At 63.0% G+C, this 15,039-nt stretch overlaps 1 protein-coding gene across 1 annotated transcript in view; it reads right to left on the reverse strand.

Moving 5' to 3' along the window:
• The window catches only part of NTN1 (netrin 1), a 171,799-nt gene that overhangs the window by 4,115 nt on the left and 152,645 nt on the right, over window positions 1–15,039 (reverse strand). The window contains exon 5 of the mRNA XM_081109001.1: window positions 10,018–10,092. Within this exon, the coding sequence (XP_080965127.1) occupies window positions 10,018–10,092 (75 nt within the window). The remainder of the gene's footprint in view (window positions 1–10,017; window positions 10,093–15,039) is intronic.

Raw genomic sequence — 15,039 nt, forward strand, 5'->3', positions numbered from 1 at the left:
CCCCAGGACCATGTCCCTGAGGGCGGACCCCTTACATACACCCCAAAACACTCGCCCCCGGCCACCTAGTCTCAGAACTCAGGACACCTGAGCCCCCTCAAACTGAGGGCATCCTAAACCGACACCAATGAGGCCAGAACTCCTGTGTTCAGGTGAGGCTTCCTCCAGAACGCCCAGCAGCTGCGGCACCCGGGGCCGTTGACATCTGCAGGATGGACAGACGCCGGCAAAGGGAGCGGCTCCAGAGCACAGCACCAGGCCCCAGGCGCCGTGTGTCCTGGCCTTGCAGTCCTGGACTGCCCGCACCTGTGCAGCAACACCCCTGCCCGCGGCGGCCAGCGGGTTAGCGAGCCTGCAGCCACCCCCACAATTCCGGGGCTCACAGGAAGGCCTTTCATGCAGGTGACCTTCTCAGCTACTGGGCAGGCTGTGAGGACCGACTTCCCCTGCTGCTGCTCATGCTGCCCCTCCCGCTGGCAGGGGCACATGCCTGTCCCTCGGCAGAAGCCTGGGCCTAGCTCTGGAGGGATGCTGTGACCCCAAGGGGACGAGAAGGGACTGAGGATCAAGCCCATGGAGGCCAGAGTCAGCCAGAACAGCCTGTGCCAGTGCTGGGCTGGTTCTGGCCAAGGGGCAGGGGGCTGGGGCAGGCACCCGGCAGCCTGGGAGTCCTCTCAGCAGCTGTTTATTGCGTCCCCGGCCGCAGGGTGAGGCTCCCGTGTGCCTTTCATAGAAGCAGCCCTCTGGCTGTGCTTCCCGGGTGCCCTGACCTCGAGTCCCACGCTGGGAACTGAGGAGGCGTCAAAGGCAACCTGCGCAGTGGGGAGCTCCAGGTCCCTCTCTGCTTGGGTCCCTCCCAAGTGGGACATGCTCTCTGCCCTCCGCCCACTCACTCAAAGCCTGCCGCTCTCCCTGGCCCAGGAGACCTGGAGCCTGTCAGCTCTGGGCCCTCGAGGGCCTGGCGTTGCCACCACCACGGACAGTTAGGGGCAGGAGGCAGCTTCCCGCTGACTCTGCCCTCCCCTCCCCCCACCCCGTGCAGATTTGGGGATCACAGTCCCGGCCCCGGGACCAGGTTCTAGGAAAGCTGCTAAGTCAGCGAGTATACAGTTGTTGCTCATTCATCTGCCGGCCCAGCCCACCTGACACAGACAACCTGCTGGGCAGCCTGGGGGCGTGGCCTTGGCACAGGCCCCGGGGTGCCGCTGCGCTCCTCCCCCCACAGGCCCAGGGAGGGTCCCTGCCTCCTGGAGGTCTCCTGGATTTACGGCTGCTTGCAGGAGGCCCCTCCCGAGGAGGCTTGGGTGGTCAGCCCCCCTCCCCCACCCCGCCATACCTTCCTGTCCAGTGCGGGGAGGCTTGTCACCCATCTGCCTCGGAGACAGCGGCCAGGATGAATGGGGGAGGACACTAACCCCACAGAAACCATTAAAGCCGTGCAGCCCCATAAATCTCCCGGCACAGAGCGCGTCATGAGGCGCAGCTGCTTTCATAAAATGCGGCTCTGACCACATGTTCCCCAGGCCCCCGTGAAGGTAAGGAACCGAGAGCAGGACTGGGCCTGTGCGGGGGGAAGCCGACCTGCCACGGGCTGGGGGCTTGCAGGGCCCACACACCCAAGACGGGGTCACGGCAGCCCTGCCCAGCTTTCATTAAATGAGGAGGAGCCGGAGGCTCACTGTGGCCAGATCCAGCCCCAGCCACACACACCCCACCCCTGGAATCCTCAGGAATCCGGGCTGTGACCTCCTCCCACACCCCAAAAGCCCTACCCTGAGCTTAAGTCGGGACACCCAACTTAGAGCCAGAGGTTCCCCCTTTCTCCCTCAGCCGAAGGAGGACTGGTACGCCTCCCTCTCAGAACCAACAGCATGGGAGGCTGCCTCAGAGTCCCCGCCAGGTCCTGGTACTGAGGCTCCGTGCTTGGGAGGGGAAGGGGTTAGATGCCTGAGACCATCGGATTGCACGAGGAGCCCCAGGGGAAGGGACATTGGAGGTCTGGGAATGGGGGCCGAACTCAGACATCAGGTAGGAGGTGGGCCTGGGGGGGCCGGCCTGCCCGGCTAGGTGCCCTCATCACCAGGGCTGGTCTCCTAGACAAGCAGCCAAGGAGGGAGCCCGCACCAGGGAGGACGCCCCGGTCGTCTCCCTCTCCCAGTCAGGGGGAACTAGGCCAGCCCGGGGGGCCCCTAATGCGGTGCCTCCCCACCGCCCGCCCACCTACCATGGGCATGGCCAGAGCTGCCAGAGTGACGCCCTGAGGAGGGGCGAGTCTCCCCCCCACCCCGCCCCCCAAGGGCTCACCCAGCCTCATGAGATGCCCACTACCTACACCTGCTCCAGGCTGGCTGGAGCACCCGCCTGTTCCCCCACCCGCCCCCACATGGAGCACCCGCCTGCTCCCCCACCCGCCCCCCATGGAGCACCCTGCCTGCTCCCCCACCCACCCCCCATGGAGCACCTGCCTGCTCCCCCACCCGCCCCCACATGGAGCACCCGCCTGCTCCCCCACCCGCCCCCACATGGAGCACCCGCCTGCTCCCCCACCCGCCCCCCATGGAGGGCAAGGCTGGCTGGCTGTGCCTCTGGGAACCACCTGGCTGGGGAGGTCCAGCAATGGGCATCCCCCATGCCCTCAGCATTAGTGGGGTCCCAACTTCTGGAGAAGGTGGAGGGTCGACTTTCCCCACATGGCATCAGCCCAGGCCCCTGATCACCCACGTCCCTCAGGGCCCCCGGCCTCTGGGTCTCCCAGAATGTCTGATGCAGAGGGGGCTCTGGCTGCAGGTATACCTGCTCCCCGGGAAGTGTGGCCCACCTGAGAGCACCCCAACACCAGTCCTGACCACCACCCCTTCCCCAGCCTCCAGGGAGCCGCTGGCAGGAGAGAGAAGAGCCTCCTCCCAGCTGGGCTGGCCCCTGGGCCCCTCCCAGGGCACGCGTGCAGCCCTGTCCAAGGAGTGGGCACCCCGCGGCCACCTTCGTCCCGTGAGCCTCTGATGGCACAGTCGGCTCTAGCTCCCAAGTCAAAGCGCCCTGAAAGGGTGAAACCGCTCCTCTAAGGAGAACCAAAGAAAGGGGCTCAGGCCTGGAACCGACGCGGGATCCAGCCCGGACACAGCCCTGCTGGGCACCAAGCCTCGGGGTGACCCTCAGCCTGGGGATGAATGCAGGCCCCGCGCAGGCCGCGGAGTGGCAGGTGTGTGGAGACTGCCTCCCAGAAATAGGCAGGTCTCGGGAGGAAGCCCCAGGGTCAGGGACCGGGTGATACGGTGCTCGGTGCCAAAGGCACTCATCTCAGGGGAAGGGGGCATCTGGACCCACCAGATCGACCCCACTGGGGACAACGCCCACCTGGGTCCGGCGTGGGTGGGACCAGTGCCCCGTGACTGCAGAGACCGGCCCCGGTGGGTGGAGAGAGGATGCTGTGTGGCCGTCCAAGAAGCACGCCGGGTGTCCCCCGCCCGATGGCACCAGCTCCGGCACCTCGGACAGACCCGCCTCCCCAGCCCCACTCGGCGCCTCCGTGTCCCCGTCTGTGACAGGGAAGGAGGCGCTGCTCACTGGATGGTTTTTGTGGCCCCTGAAAGCCTCCCCTACCGGCCCCTCCTGTCCTAAAACCAGGATGTCCAGAGGAGGGGAGACAGTGTGAGGAACAAAGACAGAAGGGAGCTCCAGAGAGGGGGACAGAGGAGGGCTGGGAGCTGCTAGGCCCCCATGGAGTCCGCGGGGAGGGGCCGAGCCTGACTCCCGGCGGCCCTGTCTGCGGGGACGGAAGTCACTGTGCTGGGAAGGACTGCAGAGCCCCGACCACGGCAGGAGGCCCCCATCCACGTCGCACCCTGTGGGCTTTTATGCTGAGCTGTCCCTGGGGCCCACCAGCCCTCCCTGCCCAACCTGGTGGTCACCACATTCCGAGACCCAGGCTGACTCACGCGGACCCAGCTCCACATCTGGCCTCCATATGGGGCTGGTACTCCCGGGGGGAAGGGGGAAGGTCACATCTGGTGGGGAAATCGGAGGACCCCAGGGGGCCAGTGACCCCCAGGGAAGGGTCAGTGAGCCTCTGAAACACATGACACGTGCTGCTGGCTGGTCTGCGTCCTGCCCCCCAGAGCTCCGGGCAGCACTTGGGGGGGGGGGGGCGGGGTTGGCTCTCCAGTCACTATGGGCAGCTGCCCCAGCCTCAGCCAGGATCCTGCCCACTGCCGGCTCCCCGAGCAGCCCTCGTTCTGGGGGTCAGCCCCAGGTGCTCCTCTACCACCTGCACTCACACCCAAGCCCCACAGTCACAGTGCCACAGTCACCACCTCTGTCTCCAGGACGTGGCCGGTACCCGCCCGGTTCTCTGCACGTGAAGGGACTGCTCTTGGTCAGAATAGCTACTGACCTCAAGGTCAAGGAAAGGAAGGGGGAGGGGTGTAGAGGGGAGAGGACAGCCTGTGCTGAGAGGCCCCATGTGCCCGGGGCAAGCTGGAGAGAGAGGCCCAGTGTGCGCCTCGCCTGCCCACCCTGCTCACCGATTCCCAGCAGCTGAGCCAGGGCCGGCAGCGGCTCCCACCTCCACCAGCATCGCACCCTCCAGCCCGCGGCCGGCACGGCCCTCTGCAGGCACCCACCACCAGCATCCCCGCGCCCACCTCCACCATCGCGCCTCTGCCCAGGACCTTCCTCTACCATGAGGCCAAGCCTCTCACCGAAATGGCTGTGCCCACCCCACCTCTGCCACCGTCACTGACATTCCTGCTGGGACACCCATCACCTCGGCTCCATCCCCCGTGACGGTCACCTCAACAGCACGGTGGCCCCGTGAAGACATCTCTGTGGCCTCCCCTGAGGCCTCCAGGAGCTGGGAGCCCAGGGGCCCGTGAGGCCACCAGCTCTGGAGCCTCCTAAGGGACTGAGTACCACCCTGTGCTGCCCAAGGCTCGGGGCCCTGGCACAGGAGCAGGAAGACTCGGCCTTGGGGGTCCTGATCTTGGGCATGTTTCATTGGTTTGCATCTCAACATCGGACTGACAAACACATCCCTGCCTCCCGGTGCTCTGAGGATTCCACAGGATGAGGGCACAGGCGGTGAGGTGCCCGGTCCAGGGCCCACAGGGCAGGGAGCAGGCGCTGGCCTGGCAGGCTCTTCCCTCGGGTTTCCACCGCCCCAGGAGGTACCAGGGCACATGGGGTGTGTTGCTACCAATGGAGGTCCCACCTAGGTCCCCAGGCCCACCTCTGCCAGGGCCCCCCAAAAGCACACGTGAACGCGCACAGCCTAACACGCCCAGCTCCCCCACAGGTGCCCGCAGACCTCCCTTCGGGCTGTGCCCTCGGCAGTGCCCCTCCGGGCTCTCGGAGGAGGAGCGCTCAGACGAATCCTCTTGTGAAGCATTCGGATTTTTCCATCTGGTGGTGCCAAAACGTCTTTCAACAAAAGGGGTGACTAATAAACATTTCTGGGAACGGATAATTTTTCCAAGAACTGGCAAAAGTGAGATGACCTCACCTTGCCGAGTGTGAGCTGTCTGTCTCCCTCTGTCTGAACCTCAGGGGGAAGGATGAGGCGGCAGCACCCAGCTGCCCCAGGCAGCAGCGTGGGGAGTGGGCAGGAGCTGAACCCGGGGGGGGGGGGTGCAGGGGGTCAGAGGGGTTCTGGACACGGACGTGAATACGACTGCTGAGGCCCACACAAGACTCCCCCGGGCCCCCATGCACCCAGCGCCCCAGACTTGCTCTCCCCCCACTTCCCAGCCTGTGCCCACTTCTGTGCTTGGAGAACGCTCCTCTGCCTGGGAGCCCTGCTTTGCCCAGTGAACACTGACGACGGCTCCCTCCCCCAGGAGGCCCTCCTCCCACCCGCTCAGAGGACGGCTCCCCTGCACGTGCCGCCTCAGGCTGGGCCCCGCCACACACCCGCCTTCTATGCGCCCGTCTGCGTGCCTGTGCTCCTCCTGGACGGTAAGCTCCTTGGGGACTAGGCCCGTCTCCACATCTGTAAGCTCAGCACCCAGAGCAGAATGGGGCCCTCAGTGGAGTTTAGGGGCACACCCCAAACCCCTTGCTCGGTGCCCTCCCAACCCCCAAGCTGGGCCCTCTCTCACCAAGGCGGGAAGGGCTGGGGGTGGGGACGGCTGTGTGAGGGAGCAGGACTCCTTCGGCTATGCACCGCTGTGCCTGTGTGTGCGTATGTGTATGCGTGCATGTGTGTGCATGTGCTTGTGTGTGCGTGTGCCTGTGCGTGCCTGTGCAGAGTGGCTGTGTGAGATGAGAGGAGGTTGTGCAAACATGAGGAGGTGAGAGGACCACACGGGGCTCCCCCAGGGAGCACAGGGACAAGGTGGAGTCGAGGCCGGAGGGAAAGAGGAAGGCGGGAGGCTGAGGAGCAGGGCCTGGGAGGAGTCAGGAGGAGCCTGGGCCCACGGGTGGGGTGAGGGTGCTCTTCTGCCCCTTCCATGCCATGTGGCCATGTCGGCTGGGCGCACAGGGGGTGTTTCCCACGCCAGCCGAGGTGCCCAGCCCTTGGTTGGGCCTGGTCAGCATCCTCGCACAACCGATGCTTGGAACAAGGTGCACCCGGCACTCGCACTGCCCGGACTCCGCTGGCTCCCAGGACACGGGCCACAGAGCGGCGCCCCCAGCAGGTGCGCTCTGCCTGCACAGGGCGCAGGGCACAGACTCTGTGGCGGACACACACACACAGTCACACACGCACACTCACGGCAACGTTACATCAAGGATAGACCTCCAAGGCTGGGCTTCCTGCAAAGCTGCCAGGAACGGCCGAGACACTTGGCAATAATAAAAGTGTCTTCCGTGAACCACCGGCTTTCTCGGGGGCCTTTGCAAGGTGAGCCGGATCCCCTAGAGGGCATCAGAGGACCGAGGTGGCCAGGAGCGGGGCTGCGGGACAGTGCCACCGTGGACTGCCCGGGGAGATGGCACGGGGCTGGGGGGGGCCGGGCTGGCTCATCTCGGGGATGTCAGGTGCCCTGGGTCACACCTCCATTTGACAGATGGGGTCACTGAGGCCCAGGCTCGTGGCTCCCGGTCCCAAGTCCCAGGGCAAACCCGGAGCCCGTGCGCCCTTTCCCTGGAGAAGAAACGGACCGGCCGCCCTGCCCTGCCCTGCCCTGCCCTGCCCTGCCCTGCCCTGCGGTCTCTCGGGTGAATGTGAGAAGCACGGGGGGGCTTGGCCCTGAGACCCCCCCACCCCAATGCCCTCCTGCCCTGCCAGGTGCCCACCCCAACCCTCCCCAGGCCGGGCCCTCCCTCACTGGCAAACATGCCCAAGAGACACAGGGTGGGACCTGCACACCCCACCGGCCTCACTGCCCGCTTCCCCAGCCTCGCGCCCCCCTGACCGCTGCCCAGGTCAGCGGACCCTTGTTCTGCACCAGCACCACCAGCGCTGAGCTGGCCTCAGAGGGGCCGCGCTTCTCCCAGGGCGGGCGGGGCGGCAGACCCAAGGTTCCAATTAGCAGCTGCTGGAACATCCCAGGGCCCGTCTGTAGGTGAAGGAACCGTGTTTCCTAATTGGCTCCCCGCCGGGGTGTCGGTCAGAGGGCAGACACTGGACGGCCTCTCCGACCGTCCCGCCACCCCGCCCCCCGGGATCCTGCCGCCCTGGTCTGCTCTCCCTGCCTGGCCTCACCTCCTCACCCAGCCCCAGGCCAGCACCCCCTCATCCTCTCCCTGCTCTTCGATCCCGGGGCCAGCCCAGGTCTGCTCCTGGGGTGGGAGGGACACCCCTATTCACACTCCTTTCAGGGTCCAGGGTCCCAACAGGATCCGCCCCAGCCTCAGAGCCAGGCCTGCAGCTGCGGGGGTGGGGAGGGCTGCCCCCTGCTGTGTCCGTGGGCCCAGCCCGGACCTGTGGGTACCACTCACACCTTCCTCACTGAACCCTCCCCGAGGCCCTCCCCACTCCCCCGCGGACTCCTGTAAGCCGTCCCCGGAAGCCCCCACACCTCCTTCCTGATCCTTCCCTGTCCTGCCTCTCCACACACAGGCCTCGATGCTGAGCTGAGTGGGGGACCCCAAGAGTATCAGGGACAATCCTGGGGAACAGAACCCCCCAATGTTTTGGGGGGAATGGAAGGGGAAGTGCCAGTCCTGGCCTTGGGGTAACAGGCCAAGGGCGTGGTTAGGAGGCATTAAAGCAAAGGCCAGAGCTCCAGGCCTGGTCAGCTCCTCACGTCCTGCCTGGGCAGTGGGTGTGGGGGACGGGAGGGGGGGCGTTGGGGGGTCTCAATGAAGTCTGGAAAGGTGAGCATGGGGGCCGGGGCTAAACGTAATGCGGGGAGCAGAGGGGACCCAGGGAAGGGCCTGTGGGAGGAGCAGAGGCTGGGCCGCCACTGGCCAGTCACCGTCCCAGCCGGCCAGGTCCCACCTGGGGCCACAGGGAACGGAGGCCTGCTCCCTCTGACCCCTGCTCCATTCTGATCCTCCCTGGGGGTGTCAGGGGCGAGGGAAGGCGAGGGCTGAGTCAGGGAGCAGAGGTCAAGTGCAAGCCAGAGGCTGTGCCCTCCCATCCCCACGGGCAGGAGAGGAGCCCGTGCCCCAGGGAGGCCCCACGGGGACAGGGTGCAGGCAGGCTGGGGATGCTTGAGTCTATTTAGAGAGGGTACTGGGCCCCTTGGGCAGAGAGAGGGGCTGCCAGCTGGTGGGCGAGGAGGCCGGAGAGCTCAGAGGGGCTGTGTGCCCGGGGAATGGCAGGGGCGTGAAGGTGGAATTCCATGGAGGACGAGGAGTCAGGAGAGAACAAAACAGGACGGAGTCCAGCGGAACCAGGTGGAAACGGGATCCGTTTTGGTAACTTTTAAACAAAAGTCCAATTTGTCCTTTTTCACTCGAAAAACAGAACCGGCTGTGGGTCTACTCCTGACAGGAAGCCTCTCAGCTCTCTCGTCCCAGCCCCTCCCCGGCGTCTACTCAGGGGCGCTTCAAGCCAAGGTGGAAACAACCCTGGCCCATGTGGCTGCCTAGTCTTCCCCTTCCTGCCCATCCTGGGCAGCGGGGGTGGGGGTGGAGGGCAGGGGAGGCATGGTGAGGGGCGCGGGGCCTGCAAGGACAGCCTGGGCTCGCCCCCGGCCCCCAGGTCAGGAGGAGCCCCCAGGGAAGGCGCCAGGCCTGGCCTCACAGCCCCGGGGGCTGCCTCTAGGCTGTGCTACGTCCTGGCTGGGCGACCAGGAGGACACCCGTCTCCACAGGGCCTTCCTGCCCTGCCAGGGGGCAGCGGCTGAATGACTCTCCGACTTCTGTCTGCTTGTCCCTCTGCTCTTTGCACACAACCTGTGGCCAACACGGCCTCCCCCTCCTGCAGGCTCCCCGTCCGTCTCCCGCCCACCAGGACCGAGGCCAGGCTGTGCCCCTGTGTCACATGGTGTCTGGCCAGCGAGAACTCTCAGGGCCCAGAACCACAAGGCCGCCGCCTCACCTCCCGCCGGGCAGGCCCGCACCGGACTCTCAGCAGATGCTTAAGGAGGCGGGAAAGGGAGCTCCATGGGGAAAGGGGGCAGGGGGCTCACTGTCCCCAGGGAGGGGAGAACTGTGTGCGATGAGAGTAGGGGGACGGGAGACCCTCCCCAGCTTAGACAGCCCGAGGGCTCAGGTGACGGAATCTGCAGGCGGCACCCAGGCTGGCAGCCCCGCGGCTCCGGTTGGCCGTGTTCACACTCCCATGGATCAGAGTGACAACCCGCTGTTCCCCAGCCCAACCCCAGCGCCTTCTGAAGTCAACCCCAGAGGAGGTGGCGTCAGGGATCTGCGTCTCAAACGCGCCATGGACCTCCCTTTGAGCAACAGAGACTCAGCCGAATGTGCACAGAATGGACGAGGCCGAGGCCGCCCCCCGCTGGGCTGGGCACCGCCCTGCAGGGCTGGGGTACCCGGGTCCTCACGCCCTGTGGCCCTGGTGCCCCTCGCCGCCAAGGACCGAGGTGGAAGGGATGAGAAGTCCTGGGCGTGGGATCTGTCCGGCTCGGCTCCTGCTCGCTGGTCCCACGCCCGCCCCGCCGCCTCACTCACCATAGTCCTTCTTGCAGTACTTTTTCATGTTAATCTTCAGCTTCCCTTTGGAGGCCTTGCAGTAGGAATCACAGTCTGCAGGGGAGGGAGAGCACAGACAGAACCCAATTAGGCTGGTGCTGACTAGGCCTCCGGCGAGAGGCGGGGCCACCTCCCTAAATACCCAGAGGCCCATGATACCCCCGGGCCAGGCCGGGCTGCGGCCATTCAGGGCAGGCCTGGCTTCTAAAGAGGCGCTTGGGACAAAGGCCCCCCACCCCTCCTACCCCCCAGCCTGAGGAATCCTTCAGCCGCTGCCTGCAGCCCCCTTGGCCTCCGGGAGGGACGCTGGGGGCTCCCACTTTGCGCCACCCAGGGCTTCTGAGCCACACAAATTCCCCCGCTCAGAGACGCAAGTGGAGCCTGATTAAAGCCGATAGAGGCCTCATTGTCGCCCGCGCCCGGGTCTGTGTCAGGCGCTGGCTTTCATGGCGTGGAGCCTCTGGCTGGGGTCAGGCCCCAACAAAAGGGGTCAGAGAGGAAATTAGCAGCCCGTGAAGTATTAGAAAACCCCGTTGGTGTCCACTCTACTGGAGTGTGCAAATAGAATGCCCCCGAAGACGAGTTCAGTTCTAATGGGCCCTACTGCTGACACTGGGCGGCCTGGCTGCAGCCGCCGGGGAGCACCTCGGGGCTCCCCCAGTCGAGTGCGAGCCAGGCGGGATGTGGAGGGCCCCGGGCCTGGCCAGAAATCAGGCCTGCTTCTCCTGGCGGTGGCCTGTGGCAACCCACCCAAGGCACACCTCCAACCCCAGCCCAGCACGCACGCCGCCCCCCGCGGGCTCCTGCAGCTCTGCAGTTGAGGTGGTACAATGCCTTCCCTAGGTCCACGTCTGGCACCCAGCCCACCACAGGGGCCCAATGATTCATCCCGGCCTCCCGGCACCACTACTTGACACGTTGGATCCCGTTCAAGTCTCACAAACATTCTTGGATGGGTGGGTGCCATTCCCATTCTGCAGATACAAAACCTGAGGCAGCCTGCCCAATGCATCCCAGACAGCTAGCACCGAGACTGGACCTAGAACCGAGGCTGAGACGTCAAAATGAGTGTCCCCGTGCTTACGCCATGCTGGGTCTCAGTCAACACGGCAGTCCCTCGGTGGGGGTGCGTGTCAGGCTCAGAGCTGGGGACGAGGAGTGCCCCGTGTTCCAGCAACTCCTGGACTGCCCGCGGGAGCAGCCAGGACGGCCTGGGCCAGGAGGCCCCCTGTTCTAGGAGCGATGACAGCCTGGGGTGCTGGGAGTGGGTGGGGTGTGTGTCCTGGGGAGGGTGGGAGGGTGACTAAAATGGTGAAGGGGACACACACATGCAGACATGTGACTGGCCAGCCCCTCACTGTGCCGAGTGGGAAACTGAGGCCACGTTAGGGGAAAGCAGTGACTTGGGTTGGGAGCACAGGACAAAGCCAGGGCAGGAAGTTGGGCCTCCAGTGCCCAACGCCCCAACCCCTGGCTGAAGTCTGCAGGGGATATTCAGAGATCACCCCAGAGTCAGCCGCTGACCCCATCGGAGGTCGCTGCTTCCTTCAGGGGCCTGCAATACACGGACGGTGCCTCAAATAACGTCGAAACAGCTCCGCCCCGTTGCCCTGAGCGTCACAGCTGGCAGCTGCCTAATGCCTCCGGAGCCAGCTTCCTGGGCACCCAGTTAGAAACCAGTCTCAGGAATGGAGAACAAACAGCCCCCTGCCAGCTCCCCTGGGTCTGAGCCTTGGGCCCCGCCCTGGGATGCCCTGACCAGATGCACCGGAGGCGCAGGACCAGTCCCTCCGCCCGCTGGCTGGCCGGCGGGTTACTGCAGGAAGAACCTGCTGGGGTGCAGGGCCTGGGGCGTCCTGAGAGCCTGGCCTGCATGTACCACGGCCAAGTCCGAGAGGGGGAGCTGAGAGGGGATGGAGGCCTGGGCACCAGATAAGTAGCACTGTCACCACCATCGTCACCACCACCGTCAGGGCGCTTCACTGCCGGGAAGAGCCCTCTCTGCCAGCTCAGGGCCAGATGACGCTCACAGCAAAGCCACTGCTGTGGCTCAACCCAGGCCGTGCGTAAGTCCTTGTGGTCCCGAGTGCGCTGGCCGGGATCCCGCCTGCTCTCTCCGCTTAGGGAAGCGAATTGGAATGTAAGTGGTGCCGGGTGACGTCATTCCTGGGACAGCCTTGAATCCACTCTCGTCGCTTTCTGGTTATTTTTCAGGAAAGTCACTGGCCCCTGTTGGTGCTGCACCCAGGTGAGGAGGGAACGTGCACACTGCCTCCTCTGCAGGGTCCAGCACATCCTGCATCTCAGCTGAGGCGACAGCGGGTCCAGAGAGAGCCTTGAGGCCTGTCCGCTACTAGCCTCACAGCAACCGGTGAGGCAGGGACCGAATCCCCCTTAAAGACCAGGACACTAGAGATGGAAAGGTCCCCAGGTGCCCGCCCCTGTAAGCTCTGCCCTGCGGGGCAGAAGGGCAGGTGGCTGAGTCCTGGGACAACCTAGCCTGCACCTCCAGCTCTCACCTCCTCCCTCCCTCTCGTCACTCCCTCCTGGTTCATCTTCAGCTTCTCTTTTCAGAGCCAAGCACCCACCTGAGACAGGAAGCGTACTAGGATGTGTGGCCGCCATCACTGCCTAGTTAGCTGGAGCTCCGGACCCTGCTTGACGAATCACAGCCACCCCGAACTATCCAGTCTGTGCCTCACACTCACACGGACCAACGGGGCCCAAGACACGGCCCTCTACCCTGCCCATCAGCCCCACATACAGATGGGAGATCCCAGCTGCAGTCTGTGCTCCCAACCCCTCGTTCCCAGCCTGGACCACACAGTGGAATCACCCAGAAGCTGTAAAAACACACGGATGCCTGCGTCCCACCCTGAGACATTCTGACGTCACTGGTACGGGGGGCAGCCCTGAGTGTCCAGGCTCATAGAGTTCCCCGGTGATTCTAATGTGCAGCCAGGGTTAGAAGCCACGGTCTGGATCAGGTGTAGCTGTGGGGGAGGGGAGGGAGTCCCCGCACCCAGGACTTGCACAGAGCACCCAGCTGGGCAGGGGAAGGCCAGCCTGTGTGGGAGATGGCGCTCACACGGCGACACGCAGGCTCCTGCAGGACACGGAGCCAGCCTCTGAACGTGTGCAGTTGTGTGTGTGTGTGTGTGTGTGTGAGTGTGTCAGGAGCAGGCGGGGGGGGGGGGGGGAGGCGGGGGGGGGCGGTCCTATTCGCTGCTTCCAATTTAGTTGTGAGCTAAGGAAACAGGACGTCATCCCCAGCCCACCGGGCTGTGTGTAAAGCACGGGCACGCGGGGCTGGACTAGGACACGCGCTGCTCTCCTGCGGGTGAAGCCAGTGAGCTCCGGGGCGCGGACACCGCGGCAGCTCCCTGGCTCTGGGGGCTCTCTGCGTGGGCTGGATTCCCGAGGACTGAGGTCACTGGACAAGCGGTCCCTGGGTAAGGAAAAGGTCCCTGCCTCGTCTTCTGGGGTCACATGCGCACTAAGCTGGGGAGACTGCTTCGAGATGGACAACCCAGCTTGAAAACGCAGCTCCGACTCCCTCAAAATGGCATCTACTTGGCAGTCACCCATGGAGCCCCTCCTTGTTCTGTTCCAAAATAGCTATAAAGACAATGAAAAAAAAAAAAGAAAATTCACACTAATGCCAGAAACGAAACTGATAGATGACCCAATGCCGGAATCTGGGAGCAATCTCTATTAATTAAAGGCAGATGGTGGTGGAACAAGCTAAACCTGTCCAGGTTTTACCTCCGGACACAGTTCTTTGTCTGATGAGCAGAAAGATCCTTAAAAAAAAAAAAAAATGAGGGAAAAATGACAGAGAAACAACAACCAGAAACAAATGGGCAGGAAGTGGGCGGGGCCTGGTGACAGCGGCCTCCTGCAGGGAGGGGAAGCGTAAGGAAGGGCAGGGACTGGAAGGACGGTGTTTGCAGGAGGTATCTGAACCTGCATTTTTATCCAAGTTATCGATGCAGAGACTGAGAAAATCGGCCGAGGAGACGGAAGAATGCCAGTTCCACAGGGCAGAAGTGAACCGAGGGGAAAGGCTGGTCAGAATGAGGAACAGTCCCTTGCCATCCCTCTTGGAGCTAAACAGGAATCCAGCTGTCATGCTAGCACAGGGATCTGTGAATTTTTTTGTTGTTGTTGCAAAGTGCCAAAAGTAAATATTTTAGGCTTTGCAGGCCATACGGTCTCAATCACAACTCTTCAAGTTCTGTCGCCATAGCTGGAAAACAGTCATAGGAAATATGTAACCGAATGAGTATGGCAGACTAAAAGAATTCTAAAAAGACACATCCTCTATGAAATAGGAGAAGAAAGCCATAAGGGAAGACTACGCAAATCTGAAAAGGCCGTATGATGACACATAAAGAGCGACGTAGGAGAGATAAAAGAGCTGAAAAAAAAACAAAAACCTAAAAGCCCAGCACAATTAAAACCCACTCTGGAGGCAGTAAAGAAAAATGGTACTTACTGTAGAACACTGATTCAGAAAATGGAGAATGAATTGGAGGAGTTCTCCTAAAATATAGAGGAAGAGGATAGAGACATGCAAACTATGAACGAGAAAATGATAAGGGAATAGGGGAAGAGTGGTGAGGTGGCATATAATTGGAAGAGAACTACAGTGGAGGCCAAGTGGAATAGACACAATCAACGATAGGATTCCTGAGCTAAAGACAGACCTACGTATGTCCAAGGAAAGGGCTCGTTGATTTGTTTTTCATCAAGGGAAAGACACCAACACCTAGACATATCTTTGCAAAACATAGGAAATACCAAGATGAGGAAAAAATACATACAGATTAAAAATCAAGAAGGAGAGGTTGGCCTGATGACTATGGCACAATGTCTATGGGTCCTGAAGAGGAAAAAGTTTGTCACCCAAGAATTTTATACCTAGCTGGACTGTCTTGTATGTATGCTGGCCATGATAAACAAAAGGCATTCTCAAGTGTGCAAGGGTTCTGAAAACAC

The sequence above is a fragment of the Myotis nattereri genome (genome assembly GCF_964212035.1).
Source record: "Myotis nattereri genome assembly, chromosome: 16".
Lineage (NCBI taxonomy): Eukaryota > Metazoa > Chordata > Mammalia > Chiroptera > Vespertilionidae > Myotis > Myotis nattereri.